This window comes from Micrasema longulum, unplaced genomic scaffold, assembly GCF_059751315.1.
Source record: "Micrasema longulum isolate JH-2025_06_02 unplaced genomic scaffold, ASM5975131v1 h1tg003255l, whole genome shotgun sequence".
Lineage (NCBI taxonomy): Eukaryota > Metazoa > Arthropoda > Insecta > Trichoptera > Brachycentridae > Micrasema > Micrasema longulum.
This window is the reverse complement of record NW_028280339.1, coordinates 100,681-120,227: the sequence shown is the minus strand read 5'-3', so window position 1 is coordinate 120,227 and position 19,547 is coordinate 100,681. Positions and strand designations below refer to the sequence as shown.

The following is a 19,547-nucleotide window of genomic DNA, read 5'->3' as shown; positions in this document are numbered from 1 at the left end:
CAAGCAAACCATTATAATTCAAACATACTTAATATTCTCTGAATTTTAAATTATTACTTTTTTGGAAAATGTTTTGCCTAATACGTAATTATTAGATTTCTTAGAAAACTTAGTAACGGCAGATTAGGACATTTAATTTATCTTTTATCTTTACCGAAAATGTTGAATGATTTTATTTGAATTATCAGTAGTGTAAAATGATTTACAATCTAACATTTATGAATTGTCTCAAGTGTCTTATTTGTCTATGAGCTATGAGTAATGAGGAAGTTTAGTGGTTTTTTGAATTTTTTTATATGTTGCTATTAATCTATATTATCAAACTAATCCAAAAACTTTTTTTTTAATTTTTATTTTATGCGTTATGATTTTTTAAAATTTTCTACTTTTAGAATTTCTCCTCATGTGACGTCTCAAGTTCTCTTCCGCTTCTCGGTCAGATCTGCCGATTGGTCCGTTAACTTACCGTACACCGGAAATCTTTCACAACTTTTTTATATCCGATTTCCCATAGGGCTGAACTTCCTCATTGGCATTACCTAGTAATTATGTTGGTAAATAGTTCAGTTTTGTTACAATTAACATTTAAATCAATGTTAATTGTCGTGACTAATGTAAAAAATTGACACTTATAATAAAATATTAAATTTATTTATTTCCATCGTCAATTATTATATGTATGAACTTATTTTGCTAATTTTCAACAACAACAAACCATCACGCCGTTTCTCCGTAGGGGTAGGCAGAGAGGATAGAACGCCATAACACTCTATCTTGGCATACAGACCTCGCTTCCTCTACATTCATACATCTTCTCATGCACGCACGCCGATTATTCCTACTTTTGACATGCCCATCTTCAAGTGTTTGATGGACTTGATCGTTCCATGTCTTTCTCGGTCTTCCTCGTTTTCTGCATCCATCAACATTTGCATCGTAGATCCTTTTAGCCGTTCTTTCGCTGTCCATTCGCTCTACATGTCCAAACCAACGCAGCACCCCTTTCTTGATTCAGTCAATAATGCATGTCTCAGCCTTACACACTTCACGGATCTCGACATTTGTGCACCTATCATACATCGTTATACCACACATTCGCCTGAGGGATCGCATTTCGACAGCATTCAACATACTTTCATTATCATTTTTCCAATTCCATACTTCGCTCCCATACATTAGAGTTGGCACTAGAACTCCGTTGTGAACTGCTAGTTTAGCCTCCTGCGATAAACATTTGTTTGCCAAAGTAGATTTTAGTGCACCGTTTACCCTGTTCCTGGCACTCACCCTCCTTTCAATATCTTTCTCGGCATTTCCGTCCCTAGTAAACATACTTCCTAGGTAAACAAATTCTTCTACCTGATTCAGAATATCTCCGTTCACGCTGATCTCACATTTAGTTATATTTTCATCCCTTTCAAAAACCATCACTTTCGATTTATCAACATTCATAAGCAAATCGCTTTTCTTGCATACATCGTAGACTTTTGTTACCAAGAATTGAAGGTCTTCTTTGCTGCTAGCAAGAAGCACGGCATCATCCGCATACAGAAGACAGTTAACAGTTATACCACTCATTTTTGCTCCCATTCTTAAATCTTTCAGTTCTTTCATACAGTTATCGATGTATATGTTGAACAACCATGGTGAACAACCATGGTGACATTATACATCCCTGTTGACTCCTTTTGGAATATAAAACCACGATGTGAATGACCCATTTACCTTCACACATACTGTGCTGTCCTTATACAGTGACGCAATAGCTCTTGTCAGGTTACCATTTACTCCATACTCTGATAAAACCTTCCACAATTTCTCTCTGTCAACTCTATCAAATGCCTTTTGCTGATCGACAAATGCTATTTTACTAATTAATTAATTTACCCATCAATTAATTTACTTATCAATTTTATCAACCCTTGCCAATTTATTTTACTATTTAACTCGGCTGTAAGACCTGATTTATTACGGATTTCGTTTCTAGCAAACCGGAATTTAAATATGAAAACATAGCTATGTAAAACTTATTTAATTACATGCCAGTTTCGGAGATGCATGTGCTCCTTTATCATACAAAATAGGATTTATATTAAATTCTCAACTATACCTCAACAAAGGAGCATATGTAGCCCTGAAACTGATCGGAAAATAAATCAATGACAAGTAATTAAAAACAAAATCTTTTTATTTTAATAACATATCTGTTTATTGTAAGCAACTGTAATAGAATGAGTCAACATTTATTTGGTACTAAAATATTATTAGTGATTCATACAAAGGGTTGTAACTACAACATTATTTACCTTGTTATCAACAATAAGGCCCTTATCTTGAATTAAGTAGGATTTACAAATAATTTTAACCTTCTTATGTACGAGTAATATAAATTAATATTATCTTGTCCTTCAAACACAATTATTTGGTGAATTTTTATATTCTACAGTGACTTTATTTAAATGCAAGTTGGTTAGTTAGTTATCATAGTTAATGAAAAAAAAGCAATGAATGAATATAAATAATTTCAACTTATTACAACTTTGTTATCAACCGCTTATTCTAAATTTAAAAAAAAAAATGGTTGAAAGCAAAGTTGTTTTATTTTAATTTTTAATTATATTTATAACAGACGGTTAAATAAATAAAATATTGAATAAATAGTTGGGGGCCCCGGTATCTTTTAGCTGGCTGGCGATAGGGTCTCCTGGAGGCAACTGGTGATGTCCACATGCTCCACTTAGGAGCGGTATAATGTTTGTATTAGTATGCTGCGGTAGCAGACCCGTGGCGGCCCCTTCGGACTTGACCATCGCTTTGCCCCGGGAATACGGACCAGTACCTTCCACTGACCTGCGCAGTAACATGGAACTTCGAGATTCATAGGCATCGTAACTTTCGGGATTTACGACCCCGAGAGTGACGACGGTAGCAAGACACGGCCGACACCTATCCCCTTGCTTCTGTGGATTGTAGATTGTAGTCCAAATTGTGGGTCTGCCACAATAATGAATAACCACAAAGTTAGTGCTTCAAGTATAAATTATATAGAAGTAATTGCAACGATATTGGCCTAGAACACAAATATTAATATCAGAATGCGAGAAGTAAACTACGGTAACTCCAAATTACCAAAGTTCTGAATATGATGAAATTCAGGTTATTATCAAAATAACTTGATAGCATAGGCACAGGCCGAAACCAAATTGTTCGTCTTCTATTAGGAGGTAAATAGCATAACTCCAATTTTTTTTAATAACATAGATTATGTTTATTTTTGTATTTTAACTCCACACCACATTAGAGGTAAAAAAACAGTAAGAAAAAATGCAGTACTGAGAAAAGGAAGAAAAAAAACTCTAAATAATTTATTTAACCAAAAAAAAATTGAAAAATACTTACTTATTTTTTACAAAAAATCTTAAAATAGAGTTTGTTATTTCCTGAAAAAAAATACTACTGTTGGTTTATCAAAAATCTGAATTAATTTTGTATGAATTGTCAATCAAGCGTGAAAATCAAAACATATTGGTGATTTACAGGCACCTTTTTAATATTTTTAATTTTTAAAATGTAGACATTGACTTCATATTTATGTTTAATTTACTAAATGGCTCAATTGATGTACCATTGTAACTGGAACAAGTGGCATTCAGTGGTCCAATCTGCCGGTTGCGAATTAATAATGTGTTGTTCCTCGAGGAATCAATCAGCACAACACAAACTATGGCTTGCATGCACCAATGTCCCGATTGTGTCACATTGTAAACCGAGACAAGATCTGGACTTTTTTGGTGTAAGTCTTTCTAGATTTAAACAATCACTACGATAGACCAGATCTTGCCTTTAGGTAGTAATTATTATTAAAATTTTTGTCCTAGCTTTAATTAATAGTCATATTTTATTTCAATTGTACCTGAATATACTGTAAAGAAATTTATTTATCATTTTTAAATGGACTTAGTAAGTCAGTAAATAAATAAATTACAAAAAACATTTTTATGTTTAATAAATAATAATAACTAACTAACTAACTAACCTTCACGCCATTTCCCCAGAGGGGTAGGCAGAGAGGATAGAACGCCACACCACTCTGTCCTGGCACACTTCCTTTGCTTCCTTCACATTCATACATCTTCTCATGCACGCACGTCGATTATTCCGACTTTTCACATGACCACTTTCAAGAATTTGTTGTACTTGATCATGCCATGTCTTTCTCGGCCTTCCTCGACTTCTACAACCAGACACATTCGCATCATAAATCTTTTTAGCCGTTCTTTCATCATTCATTCGCTCCACATGACCGAACCATCGCAAAAGACCTTTCTTAATTTTGTCGATAATGCTTAACTCAGCCTTGCATTCTGCTCTAATTTCGACATTAGGGCACCTATCATACATTGTTTTTCCGCACATTCGCCTGAGGGATCGCATTTCAACAGCATTCAGTCTACTTTCGTCCCTTTTTTTCCAACTCCATGCTTCGCTTCCATACATTAGGGTTGGTACCAGAACTCCATTATGAACTGCTAATTTAGCCTCTTGCGATAGACACTTATTTGCTACGACAGACTAAATAAATAATAATTGTTTTCTAATTATAAAATATTGTTTTATTTTTATCATGGATAAAAAATCCTTTGCATTTACTGATGTTTACCCATACAACATTTGATTGTGTATCATAAAAGTAAAGTGGGTTTTGCATGTTGGTTTAATTGGTGTCCTGACAAAGAGACGGGTACGTCTCGAAACCGGTAGACATAGAAAAGTCGGTAAGTTGTTATATACAAATATTTAATAACATTTAGTAAAATTTTTGACCACGAAGTTAATGCTTTAAATATTAATAATACTGATTATCAACTTCATTTTGCAGACATTCTAAATTAGTAGGCAACCTACTAAGATATTTTTTATTACAGTTAAATTTTACAATGGGATTCTTTCTAATACATATATGGCGGCTTATGTGACTACTTTATTTTAATTTTGATAAGACTGAAGAGGTAATATAATGAGTTCATGTGAGTATTTAAAAAAAGGTATAAAAGACAACTTTTTTACTAAAATATTTCAGTACAGAATATTAATTATATTGTCAAGATGTTTTTAAAAAGTTATTTTGCTGTTTTCGTCTGTTTGATGCTGGCCAGTGGCACTCAAGCAGCTCCAGGTATTTTAAAAAGTCTCATAAGTGTTATATATTTAATGGTTTATTTTATTTGCACACGGCTAAAGTGCATTAATAAAGTAAATATACTTAGGCACTTTCATGAAGTCAAGAGTAGACTGAAAATTATTATAATATTTAACCTATCTAGTCTAAGATTAAATGGTTTACTTGAAACTCCGCATTGTAAATCCAGACTCGCGCTAATACACTCATTTTTCATAGCTTCAAAACTGTTCAGCGCATTTCTTAAAGACAATATGATAGAAATACATTATTTGAATTTGTTTCGATTACAATTTTGGTTGAAATTATGGATAAAAAAAAGCAGATTTAAATAGCTTCTTTTTTGGAATGATTTTTTTTTAGTCGGTCTCGTGGTGTAATAGCCAGGGCGTTTGTCTACCATGCAAGAGGTCTCGGGTTCGATTCCCGACATGGTTGATATGAAATATTTATTTTAAATGGTGTTTTCACACTAGAATATTTCATTGTCCCCTGGACTGGCACCTGAAGCGTAGGTCTGACCATTTTACCATCATGTAACAAAAAAATGATCAAGATACGCTGCGATTGGTGCATCAATGCAGTGCCAGTGGAAAGGGAATTATGATGATCCTATTCTATAGTAACTTTTACTAAAATTAAAAATAAAATTTCAAAAAAAATAAAAATAATAAAAGCCCTTGACTATGCTATGGCTATGACTTTATGGGATTTTATTATTTTATGTAATAATGTATTTTATATTTGTAACTTATGTATACCTATTGTAAAATGCGAAGAAAAAAATATAAAAAAACATTACTTTTTTTAACATGAAGTTAAGCAATAAATTACAGGGTTGCAGTAACATTGTTTATTTAGTGATTCTAACATTTATTTGATTTTAGATAAGGTGGTGTGCTATGTTGCAAGTTGGGCTATGTACAGATTAGGGGATGGAAACTTTCCTATTGACCAAATACCCCCTAAACTTTGTACCCATCTGATTTACTCTTTTGTCAATGCAAATTGGAACAATGATCTCGTACATATGGACGAGTGGGTCGACATTGCCTTGGGTAAGATTGACAAAAAATACCTTTCTCATCTCATTTTTAACTCGTATAAGGCTGTGCTACTAAATTCCTATACGTGATGTAACATCATGTCACCTCGAGCAAAAACAGAATATTCTGAAGTTCAAACATTAAAAAAAAAACAGAGACATATTGTCAAATAATTCTTTTTCCATAATTTATAATTTTTAAAATATAATTTAAGCCGTAAATTTATTGCAACAGAGGGAAAACATTTTTGAGAAGGGAATATGGAATTCAAGGCATTTACAGGGCTTATGATCTGTTGCTCTTTTACTTCACAAAAGTCAACAGATGGAAGAGTTGAGGAAAGGTGGATGTTTAAACATAGGCAGAATGATGAATGTTATAAGTGTGTAAGTGGCCACTTAAATCAGCCGACGACAGATCATAAGTGCTGTGAATGCCTAGACTTCCATATTTCCTTCTCAAAAATGGTTTCCCTCTGTTGCAACCAATTTAGATCTGAATAACTCCCTAGGGAGGAAATCCAGCCAGTCTGCAAACATTTGGACGTACTCAAAACATTGTTTAATAATTTAAGCCTGTTACAGCAAAAACAAATTTAAAATCATAAATACACCGGTCATTTAACTAGCGTGCACTCCTGCTTACTGCCAAAAAGATAAAAAAAAATTTTTTTTGGGATATGATAAAATCCCAAAATAGAGAAGTTTTTAAATCAAGCTAAGGTTAGTTTGATCAATTGAAAAAACGATCAAACTCATATTGCCTTAAAATAATTGGCGAATCAGTTAGTGCAGACAAATAGTAGACATTATAATAATAATTATGTACATCTCCCCCCCCCCCTCCTTATCCTCTCTTCAAGCATTTTTGTCCTTATCCCGCCCAATTTACAGTAACTTAATGTTCTTAAAATTAATATTTTAAAAATCTTTGATTATTGAGTACATGAAAATAACATTTTTATATGTATAAATTGTATGTATTTATTTAATATGTAACATATATTTTCTTTACTAACTTTGTATACTATGTGGAAATCTGTTATTAGTTCTGAGCTTATACACTATATCTGTTTGTTTACTAAAAAAATATGTATGTAGAACTGTTGATTTCCCTAATAAAATAAAAATAAAAATAAAATATCCATTAGGGTTCTGTAAAAATTCCGCATTTATCATGAAATTTCGCTTTTCGCTGCCATGTCTAGATCGTATCACTCGCAATCAAAAGTATCATCGGCCGTCGACCTGTATATTCCACATTTTGACAGTTTTAAAAAATATTATTTCATTGTAAAATAATACTTAATAGTGAGACGATTTCACAGCTGAATTTGATACATTTAACAATTTGATACTAGGCACTCAGAGTAATAATGCATTGGTGCATAGACTAGGTATAATTCTCTGAGTCAATTTTATTTAGGTGGGATGCAAAAGTTTACAAATTTGAAAAAGGCAAATCCAAATTTGAAGACCCTAGTAGCAATGGGAGGTTGGAATGCCGGATCAGAGCTATATTCTTCAGTAAGTATATCATTTATAATATTATGTTATATTTTTCTTTCCAAAATACTCAAAGTTTCATGTTATGGGTTTTAAAACATTATCAACTTACCCCACTTACCTTTATTTAATTTATATGATATCGACAGCAAAAAGATTGACGAGGAACTTCAGCCGTATAAGAAATTGGATACAATAAATGTTTTCTTTGTAATTATATTTTTTAAAAAGCAATTTGTTTCATTTCTGTGAAATTTTATTGTTCACCCGGAAACATTGATTAACACAACAGAGTAGATAAGTAAAGGGTCATTTAATTATAGTAATATAATAAATAAACATTTAACTTAAAAATAAAAATAAATATTTATATAAAACGGATATTTTTATGTCATGCAAAATAACATTTGATGTTTTAAAGATAATGTCGGATAATGAGCAAAGTAGCGTAAAAAATTTGACTATCCTGGCAACATTAACAAAATGTACATTTTGTTTTCATTGACAATCTGACAGATGGAAAAATAATAAATTTTTTAAGTGATGCATTTGCTACTTACACATGCACTTGCTAATTACACATGAAATGTGATCTCATCCTATTTCTTTAAGATCCGAGCAGTATTTTAACGCTTTAAGACGACACAACGCGGCATAGTTGAATTCAAATCGGGAGTTGCGTACTGAGCGACAATACATTTTTGAATAATAAAATTTGCCGCTTATCTGTGAAGTCATCACAATAAAAGTCCATTAGTGAATAAAGGCAAAGAAGGTAATTAATTACCTACAAATTCAAATGCCATCAATTTCGCACTTGTAATGTGTTTATTTAACATAATTTTCTGATTCATTCTCATTTTATTTTACTAGATTTTCAGTGACGCTGTTAGAAGGCAGACGTTTGCCAAAAATGCCCTTGCATTTTTGAAAAAATATAACTTCGATGGTTTGGATTTGGATTGGGAGTATCCTGCACAGAGAGGAGGGTCTGCTGCAGATAAACAGAACTTTGTGGAACTCTGTAGAGTGCTGAAAGCTGAACTTGGGAAGGAAGGAATGCTACTGACTGCAGCTGTTGGCGTCTCTGAATCCATCGTTGCTCAGTCATACGATGTTGCCAATCTAGCCAAGTATTTAAACATATTATTATCGTCATCATTATCGTTTCCTATTGAAATATTACTGATGTGATTGATACAAGGGACTTACCAATATTATCCTTTGGCTAACAACACGGCTTAGTCATTTTTTATATTTTTACAGGACCATGGAAAAACTGCTTATTTTATTAAAAGCTCAGCTAAATTATGCCTTTAAATTTATTAACATAAAATTTTTATCCCCAAACTGTCACCTATTAAAATTCACCTCTTCAATTCAATCAAATAAGTAGTTTCTTCATCGTCCTGTAAAATATTGTCAGTTAAGCAACGATATGTATTTATTTATTTAAATGCACAATGCACTTCTGCTAATTATAATGTACATAAATCATATAATTAGGTTATTACAAAAACATGTTAAAAAAATACACAATCTATTATTAAGGTCCATAAAAACAATAGTAAACAAAGACAAATAAGCCACTAATATATATTATGATACATAGTTAGACATCTTCAACCATATTTTTTCACTTTTGTGGCAAATTATTATATTACAGAAAATATTTTTTCTTAATTGGTCTGGGTGTTATAGTGTATTTTTCATAACTTCCTTCCATATTCCGGCTCTGTTGACAAACCTCTAAAATAGAGGCTTAGCATTTTAAAGTTTCACCTCACCAACTGTCCTTGGAGGTTACAGAGGTGTTAATTATTATTAACTGCATACTCGATTCATTTTTGCAATAATTTTAGTGTCATGCGGTCACTTTCAGAGCTAGCTACATAATGCAAGTACGCAGTAGCCACAAAGTGCGCTATTTATAGATTTTACCTATAAATAATCATGCTAACATCATTTTTATCATTGTTTTATATCTTTTTCATTTTAGCAAATAAGGTATGAAAAGAATGTAAGAAATTAATAAAAGTACGATGTTGATGGATATTTTTTTCTTGCTTCGTCTTGAATTGGTATTATTTTACATGATTGGTGGGAAATCAGACAACCTTAATTCTAGACTACAACCTTAAAATTTCCATTTAAATGTCGATCGAGTTCATTTTAGGCAACATATAGCAAGGCTCCTAATTATAACTTCATATTCAAGGGCATCTGGAACAAAGGCTAATAAAATTACTTTTGTCAGCAAAATTATTATTATTATGAATTAATATCGTAGAAATTTTGCATGTCAATAAAAATGGTTTTCGTTTAGATAATTTAGAAAGATTAGAAATTAGTAAAGCCATTAATCAAAAACTTCAAATAATAAATAATCAATTAAATTTAACTTCGAGTCCTCTTTTAAAACTATTCCTGTTATGATTTATTTTATCTTCTTTCTCTCTCTTTCTTTCAATTTTCTGTCTCTTTCATACAATATTTTATTATATAAATAGCAACGCGTGTAATTATAAGTTAGTTAAATTCCTGACGATGAGGTAGTAACCTCGAAACCGGTCGAAGTGTAATTTAAAAAATTAAGTGGTTTATACAAATTTATAAACAAATAAGTGTAAAATTTCATACCACAAAGTGAAACATGTTTTTGATAAAAATAATAAATAAATATCGTGTTTAATATTTTTTAAAGGTATTTGGACTTCATAAATTTAATGGCGTACGACCTCCACACTGAAGGATCTACAGGACACAACACTCCTCTTTTTGTATCAAGAGCCGAAGTTGGTACTTTTGATGTATCCTTAAACATTGTAAGTAATTACATAATTCATTTACATAAGTGATTACATAACTCATGAAAATTTATAAAACCATTTTTGAAATATTTTGTCATCTTCTGGCAAGATAATGAGTATTTGCCATAAATAAGATAAAACTCTTACAAACGATTAATTAAAATTATTTATGCCTTCCAAAATATTACCCTTAAAATAATACCTAGTAATAACATTTAGCGAAATCATACAATTTAAAAAATTTTACAATACAAGTTTTTGAAAAGAAAAAAGTCCATATTTGACCAAATTTATGAAAAAAATATTTCCTTTGGTTTAAGTGTGTATGCAACACTAGTGGAGCACAAAATTACTATTTCTTCTCGAGAAAAAAAAAAAAAATCAATTACCTTTAGAAATAAAAAGGACTGAAAATATAAAATTATTGTAATCCAAATTGATGAATCATACGAAACCCACTCCATCCAAATTTCCATGCTGTATTGATCGATTTTTGTAATTAAATATAGTTATGTAAATATTTTTGTAAATATTTTAACATAAATATTACAAAAAAAGTTTACTCCCTTTCTTAAGGTGATTGTAAACGAATATATGAAACTAATTATTCATAGATGGCGCTTTTATTTATTTTATTAACAAAAATTATTTATCTTACTTTTTGTTTTGTACATCATTTTGTGAAAAGGACCTAAGTTTTATTGTAATGGTATTTGTTACAATCAATACAGTGTAAAGTTTCCGCAAACCAAGTTTTGTAAAATTTCCATTGAAAATAAACTTAAAAATGATAAAAGCACCATCCATGAATTATTAGTTTCATATTTTCGTTTAGAATCACCTTCAACCCGAACATTTTGTTTAATTTGTGAGGTAAAAACATTAACACCTATATTTAAAAATGTGCTGATTGAGGAGCAGCATGGATTTAGGACAGCCAAATCAACGACGACCAATTTGCTTTCTTTTACTGATACTATTTTTACAGCGTTCGAGAATAATCTTCAAGCTGATGTACTGTATACAGACTTCTCCAAGGCCTTTGACAAAGTTGATCACAACATTTTATGTGCTAAACTTCGTGCTGTAGGCATTAGAGATCCCTTTTTATCGTTTTTAAAATCCTACCTCTCACATAGAAAACAAAGTGTAAAAATCAATAACTTCATATCAAATAGCTTCCTAGTAACTTCTGGTGTACCACAGGGTGCCCACTTGGCCCCTCTTCTATTTAATCTGTTTGTTAATGATGCTGCTAATGTTTTTTCTTTTACAAAATTCTGGCTTTTTGCTGACGATAACAAGATACTTAAGCTAATTAAAAATATTGATGACTGTGTCAGACTCCAAGAAGACATAAATGCATTTCATACTTGGTGCAAAACTAATAACATGGAACTTAACATCGATAAATGCAAAATTATTTCATACCATAAATGTAAACATCCTTTTATTTTTGATTATAAACTTAATGGCCAAGTTCTTTCGATTGTCACCTCTATAAGAGATCTTGGAGTGATCCTAGATAATAAACTAACTTTTCTGGAACACTTTGATAATATAGTAAACAGATCCTTAAAAATTTTAGGCTTTATTAATAGAACTACGTCTGATTTCCAAAGTATGCTTACACTTAAAACACTTTATTGCTCTTTAGTTCGCCCTATTCTTGAATATGCATCTGTAATCTGGTCCCCTCATTATGCTGTTCATATCAAGCGCCTTGAATCAGTTCAACATCGTTTTATAAGAAAAATTGCATGGAAGATGGGATTGGAAAGAGGAGACTATTCATATTCTGATATGGAGAGGTTTTTAAGCATATCAAGTCTTGAAAAACGCAGATGCATTGCAGATATAATCTGCATGTATAAAATTATGAACTGTCTCATTGATGCCCCTGAAATTTTGCAAAAGATTCTTTTTAACGTTCCCACCCGTAGACTAAGAAATAATGAAATGCTTTTCCTCGGTCACTACAGGACCAATTATGGTGCACAGTCGCCTTTGCCCAGAATGATCAGGCGGGTGAACGATCATCAAGATCTTGATTATTATGGTGTAAGGATGTCTTTCTTTACAAATCAGCTAAAGAATCTGTATAGTTAGCCTATGCTTTTTACTTAATCTAAAAAATCTATCATCTGTCTTTGCTGCTTATTTCTGTTCCTTATATTTTTTTATTCCTTTGTAAAAATTTCTTTTAATTGTAATGTTTATAATGGACTTTGTCTGTAAATAAATAAATAAATAAATAAATAAATAAATTAAATATACAATGAGGAACTTCAGCACTATGGGAAATTGGATACAAAAAATGTTTTCTTGCGCGTGGTAAAAATTAGAGCATTAAATTTTACAGTAAAATTTCTTAAAAATGTATGAAAAAAAAAAAAAATATATATATTTTAATAAAAACGCACTACTTTGAATGACGTCACTGGTTCATATGAACCATCCAATGATATGAGAGCTTTGAAGGATATCCTGTTTGGTCACCGTAAACGAACCAATCGGAAGAACTGTCATAGAACAACCTCTGACGTCATACGCAGAGTTATTTCAGAAATACAAAACTTTAAAAATCATAGCGCTGATAATACGATATTAAAAAAAAATTAATTGGCTTAGTTCAATATTCTATTAACAAATAAAAAAAGAAAAGAAAAAGACACTGAACTTCCTCATTATAATATGTTTATATACATATATATATATATATAATATGTATTTACCTGTATATAAACTTTTTTGTTCAAATACATTTTTTTTAAATATTGCAACAGAGAGAAAACCTTATTCCCTTCTCAAAAATGTTATCCCTCTCTTTTTAATAAATTTGCACCCCTTTGTGTTTGAATTTAGAAATCTTGCATCGACAATTGGATTAAAAATGGAGCCCCTTCGAGCAAATTGGTCCTAGGAATGGGATTGTATGGACACAGTTATACCCTCAGTTCGACAGCTTGCACAACTGCTCGCTGCCCTTCATCAGGACCAGGGAATGCAGGACCAATCACTCAGCAGCCAGGATACCTGGGGTTCAGTGAAGTAATAATTTTTTGACCTACCCACACTAAACTACGAGGCGGACTTATCTTCACTAAATTTATTTTTCTAAGAATTTTACAAGAAGCCATCGAATCAAAAACACTTGCCTGCGGTTCTGTTTATATTATATACACCATACTGTTTTCTTTATCCACACAAATGAAATAATAATCGGAATGAAAAAAATAAATGGATTTATTGAACGACAAGCATTTTTTAGCTATAACTTTTCTGAAAAAGAACATATCACAGGGTAATTATTACAACTATTTTTATTGTAGGTAACAGTCTGAAAATAACATTAAGTACTTTTAAAACACAATCGATAGTATGCCTACAAAGTTACAAACATAAGATAGAAAACAGAATAGCAAATTTAAAGGTAATTAAATATGGTTAAATAAACTAGAAAATAGAAAAGCAAATTAAAAGATAGTTAAATATGGTTAAAAAGGACATAAAACAACACTACAAAAAAATTATTTTTAAATATGTGTTTATTGGTGTATCTATCTCAAGGGCGTTATCTTGTTTCACTATATTATTCTATTCTATATATTAAATTTTCGATTGGAATAAAATAAATTATGTTATAACTATGCACGGAACATTACCTTATTTTTCATGGTATCCTTTGAACAAAGGTTATAAATTGTGATTTTTTTAAATATTAGTAATTTTATAGTGTAATTTGGCTCGAACAATTTTGGTAAATATTTCTTAATAGTGTAGTATTTATGTAGTAAATATTATAATATGTGAGTTAGAATTACTCATCTCATTCTCACACTAATTGCAGCATTTGATCAATACAACAATTAGTCACTTAAAAACGTTCTGAAATGCATTGTTTAAAACTAATTTATAAAGTCACAATAAAACTTTATTTTTCATGCAATTTTTTCTCTGTTGTTGATGTGTATTATCTTATTTCTTTCTGAAATTAATTTATCAAATATTTTTGTGTAAATCAGTTAGTGGGTAAATCACAAATGCTGATTTTGAAGTAACCTGATTGTAGTAATTACCCCACAATAAAAAAATTATATTCAGGAGTTTAAAGTCTAAATCGTCATTTATTCATTACAGATCTGCATGAACTTAAAGAATGATCAAAATGTAAACAAGCTTTGGGACGATGAAGCCAAGGTACCTTACTATGTCTCCGGAAATCAATGGGTGTCTTATGATGATAAGAGGTCCTTCGCAACAAAGGTAAATTTTAACAATAATTTAGAGGTTTGGTGGATTCTTTTCATCTCTGCCAGCGATCCTAAGAACATTTAACAAAATCTCTATGCACTGTCGATGTGTTCCTACAGCAAAGGCAAGGATTCAAGAAGCAAGCGGTGTTATTACTCCTAATCTAAAGATGGCACTCTTGCCATGTCTGCCTAGATCATGTTATTCTATCACCATACCAACTTAAATAGTTTCTTAGATTGTTTAGCCAATCTACAGGGGCATTTGTAAATCTGTCGATTAGCTTGAAAAAAAAACCCTTAGAGAGAAATAAATACACTGCAACAGAAAGGGAGACCTCTCTTGAGAAGAGAATGTGGAAGCCTAGGCATTTACAGGGCTTATGAGTTGCCATTGGCTTGTTTAAAGGATCCCATGAAATTATGCGATTTTGCCATTTTAAAACAAAGTTTTTTCGCAACTGCGGTATTATAAATTTAAAAAAAAGTAAACATGCATTAGATAAAAACAATATTTTTTATGGTATTTCTGTAAAAAAAAAAATAAAATACTTAAAGTTTTGGAAAAATATTTTGAAGAAAATTCTCCGTACACTAATTTTTACCGCGTGTAAGAAATCATTTTTTTTATCCAATTACCCGTAGAACTAAACTTCCTCGTTATAATGGTATTAAAATTGAAATAAATATGTACTTATTTATTATATATTTTTAGTTGGATTTCATTGAAGGCCATAATTTGGGTGGAGCGATGGTTTGGAGTTTGGAAACTGATGACTTCAGGGGAAATTGTGGTGAAGGAAAATATCCTCTTGTGTCTCTTCTGAACCAAAGAATTCTCGGATCCGGAGTGAGTATTTTATACAAACTTAAACAAAATCCACTCCGTTTGCTTACGTGATCAAGAAACAATGGAGAGGGGAAAAGTGATAAAGATACATTAAAATAGTAATGATTCCTCTTGTATTGATTCAACTCTAACACCTATTTGTGGAGTCATCATTAGAAGTTCTACCATCCCAAAGTCCAATTTAACAAAAGCAAAAATTCCTCTCCAGCAAGAGTCTCCATTCCACCAGAATTATATTACAGTCTACTCGAATTTCTGAGTCAACTATTTCAAGAACTGAACCCGTATTCTGTCACAATTTCGTTTTGTAAGTTTGCTTGTTTCTCATATATCCATCTCACTTTAAGGCAATAAAATTTTTATTTTGCTCTCATTTCCGTTCATACGATACAAATTAATTAACGAGACAAATTAGTTACAGAATAAGGACCCTGCTTAGATGATTTTCTAAAGAAAGAACACCATAGATAAAAAGTGCACTAAATATTGGTGGCTCAGCGAAGAGTGGTTGCCAGTTATTAATTTATATTTATTCTGCTACACACAGTTCTAGTTGGTGTAATACATAGAAATTATTACATAAAAAACATATACATTACAGTAATATCTTTTGTCTATGTAAACAGAACAAGACGTAATGAGATTACCTAATCTCATTACGATACCTATCTACAGATGATTTTATTTGTGTTGGTGTTGTCGGCCTCGTGGTGTAATGGTCAGCGCTTTCGCTTACCATGCGAGAGGTCTCGGGTTGGATTCTCAAAATGGTTGACATGAAATATTTATTTAAATAGGTGTTTTTACACTAAAATATTTCATAGTCCCCTGGACTGGTATGTGTAAGACTGATCGTCTTACCTTCATGTAACAAAAAAATATGATCAAGATACACTGCAATTGGTGTACCAATGCAGTGCCCTATTCACCATTAGCTGTGGAAAGGGAATGACGATGATGGTGTTGTTATTGTTTTGTGAGTTTGGAGTGTAGTGTGTTGAGTGCGGTATGTTTGTGTATTTGACTACACATTTTCATAGATTGTTGCGCAGTATGACCGATAATTCTGAGATTATGATGAGCATTGGTTTATATGTTCCTGATAATTACCTAAGACAGTGTCAGCATAAATTGTTTCATATTCCGATATACAGGACCAACCTGCCGATGACAACCTGTTTTTTTTATATGGGAGTTGCATTTTTTTTTTTACTTGCTTATAATATACAAGGCTTATATTTCAAAAATAAGATTTTTCTGCTATTATATTACTTTATTTTAGCTAAACTGTTGGAATCAGGAAGGATATTCAAATGCGGGCCTATCAGGTACTCCTCAGCATTTGTTCATGTGGAGTGGAAATCACTTTAAACTCTTCAGGAGAAGCCGGCCTGTTGACAGTTGTCAACAGGCCTTCCGTTCCACTAGAAGAGTGTTCGGCATTTTGTTCCCTACTTTGGTTTATTTTACCAATTGCCTGCACTATATTGATCATGTATGATACTACCTCTCGTGTGAGTTCTTTATTACCTATCACCGATGGGATGTCGCAAAAATCTTCACCCAGGCTTCTGCATCGCGCCTCCAGCTGTTCTTTTTGAAAGCTGAAAAAGGGGCAATGCATCAACAGGTGAGGGACATCTTGAGGAGTTTCATCGTCACATGGGCAGCTGTTGCCTGTTGGAAGGGCTACCGCTATGCTGAACAACATCGCTCTAGATGTTGATATGTTCCATGTATCCGAAGGGGTTTTCCGGAGCAGGATTCTCCTAGTATTTTGACAATAGTCTCTTTACATATTTTTTGGCATTTTATAATATGTATGTCATAATTTTTAGTTTGTAATGTATGTATTATTTCAAAAAAAATAATTGAATTGAATTGAATATGGAGTGGTGTGTGTGGAATATGGAGTGGTGTGTGTGGAATATGGTGTGTATTGTGGGAGTAGATTTTTTATTATTTTTTTAAAGTCTAAACATTATTAATGTCAATGAGACTCTGTTTCGTCCAAATCGTATATCTTATATTTTGAAAAAATACTAATTGCTTTTCTAATGGAGAATATTGAGCTGCTCTGATATTGCTTTTGTTACTGTTCAATAACTACAATGTTTGTAACTGATTTTATTCAAAAGGTTGAACCATCGAGCACCACGACAACGGCAAAACCTGAAGTTATTCCAGAACTGGAGATTCCAATTGTTCCAGAACCAGAAACGCCAATAAAACCAGAGGTGGTTGACCCGACACCGATAGTTCCAGAAAACCCAACCACTGAGATCTGCACCAAAGCTGGATTTGTCAGAGATTCTCAAGACTGTTCGAAGTTTTACCAATGCTACTTGTCCAAGGGTTTATATGTAGCCGCACACTTTACCTGCAGCTCTGGACTTGTGTTTGACAGCAGGGCGAATGTTTGCAACTATCCAGAATCAGTTGTGTGCTAGTATAAATGTAATAAACCAAATTTTATATAAATTGTTGGTTTAAGCATATTAAAAATAAACTAAATACATATAATAAAGTACCTTGTTTTATTTATTTTAAAAGGTAACATGATGTGAATCGATACTTTTATAATTTTAAGGTTTAAATGAATATTATTGAGTTATAATAACTTGTATATTTTTAAAACATTTAAGTTTGTAAGTGAAAATTCTTGATGGAAGTTTATTGTAATTTATTATAGAAATAAAAGACAAGTGATATTTTAATCCACAAAATTGGAATATCCAGTGACCGGTTTCACCGCTTTAGCGACATCTTTGAGACTGGTACCTTTATTTAGGAGTTCAATGTATTTATACAAAACAGAGGTAAGGATAGAGAATCCAGAATTATATGAAAGTAAATTAAATCAAATTGTTTTTATCTTAAGGATTATTCCAAATTTGTGGATTAAAGTATCACTCGTCTTTTATTTCTATAATAAATTGTACATTTTCAATACCGAAAATTTTTGTTGATAAATAAAATATTTTGGAGTATACTTGGGTAGAAAATTAATATTTAAAAAAACAGCAAATCATAACAATAAATATTTAAAAAAATAAAAAAATATGGGAAGATTGAGAAATATGATAAGATTTATATATATAAAACAATAATATCATCATCATTATTCCCTTTCCGCACCTAATGGTGCACAGGGCACTGCATTGGTACACCAATCGCAGCATATCTTGATCATTTTTGTTACATGAAAGTAAGATGATCAGTCTTACGTTTCAGGTACCAGTCCAAGGACTATAAAGTATTCTTGTGAAAAAACACCTTTTTGAAAAAAATTTCATGTCAACTAAGTCGGGAATCGAACCCGAGACCTCTTGCATGGTAGGCAAACGCGCTGACCATTGCACCACGAGGTCGACAAAATAATAATATACCCACGTATAAATTACTGTTCATCCATAACTAAAGAAATTCAAAAGTAGAAAGAACGCACCAGGAAATTGGCTTTCTCAGAGAAGTCCAGTCTCGAAGATGTCGCGAAAGCGATGAAACCGGTCACCGGATATTCCAAATTTGTAGATTAAAGTTTCACTCGTGTTTTATTTATATGATGAATTACAATGAGCTTCCATCAAGAGTTTTCACTTACAAACTGAAATGTTTTTTTTCTCAGAGAAAACTAACAAATAAAATATAATGTTGCAATTTTTATTCATAAAATAATAAAGGGGTTGAATCAAATAAAAAATATAATAAGATTTAACCAGTAATGCCATACATACAAATCTAGAGATAAAAAAAAAGATTTTCAATGAAGAGAAAAACAGAGTCTCAAAACTCATTGTACAGGGGTTTAAGATTGTAATGTGCCTTGATAAACCAATTTTTAAAAATATACAGATAGTGTTTTTCTGGGTTATTATGCCGTGTTTGTGGGCTTTGTATTGCC

The 19,547-nt window shown here is 31.7% G+C and overlaps 1 protein-coding gene across 1 annotated transcript; it reads left to right on the top strand.

Annotated features, from left to right (window-relative positions):
- Window positions 1–5,099: 5,099 nt before the first annotated feature.
- Window positions 5,100–18,170, top strand: LOC148270928 (chitinase-3-like protein 1). Its single transcript, XM_088242034.1, has 9 exons — window positions 5,100–5,176; window positions 6,067–6,237; window positions 7,651–7,751; window positions 8,604–8,863; window positions 10,435–10,555; window positions 13,406–13,591; window positions 14,681–14,806; window positions 15,509–15,643; window positions 17,782–18,170. Exons 1-9 carry the CDS (start codon window positions 5,107–5,109, stop codon window positions 18,091–18,093), a joined length of 1,482 nt encoding a protein of 493 aa, XP_088098160.1. The 5' UTR covers window positions 5,100–5,106; the 3' UTR covers window positions 18,094–18,170.
- Window positions 18,171–19,547: the final 1,377 nt, after the last annotated feature.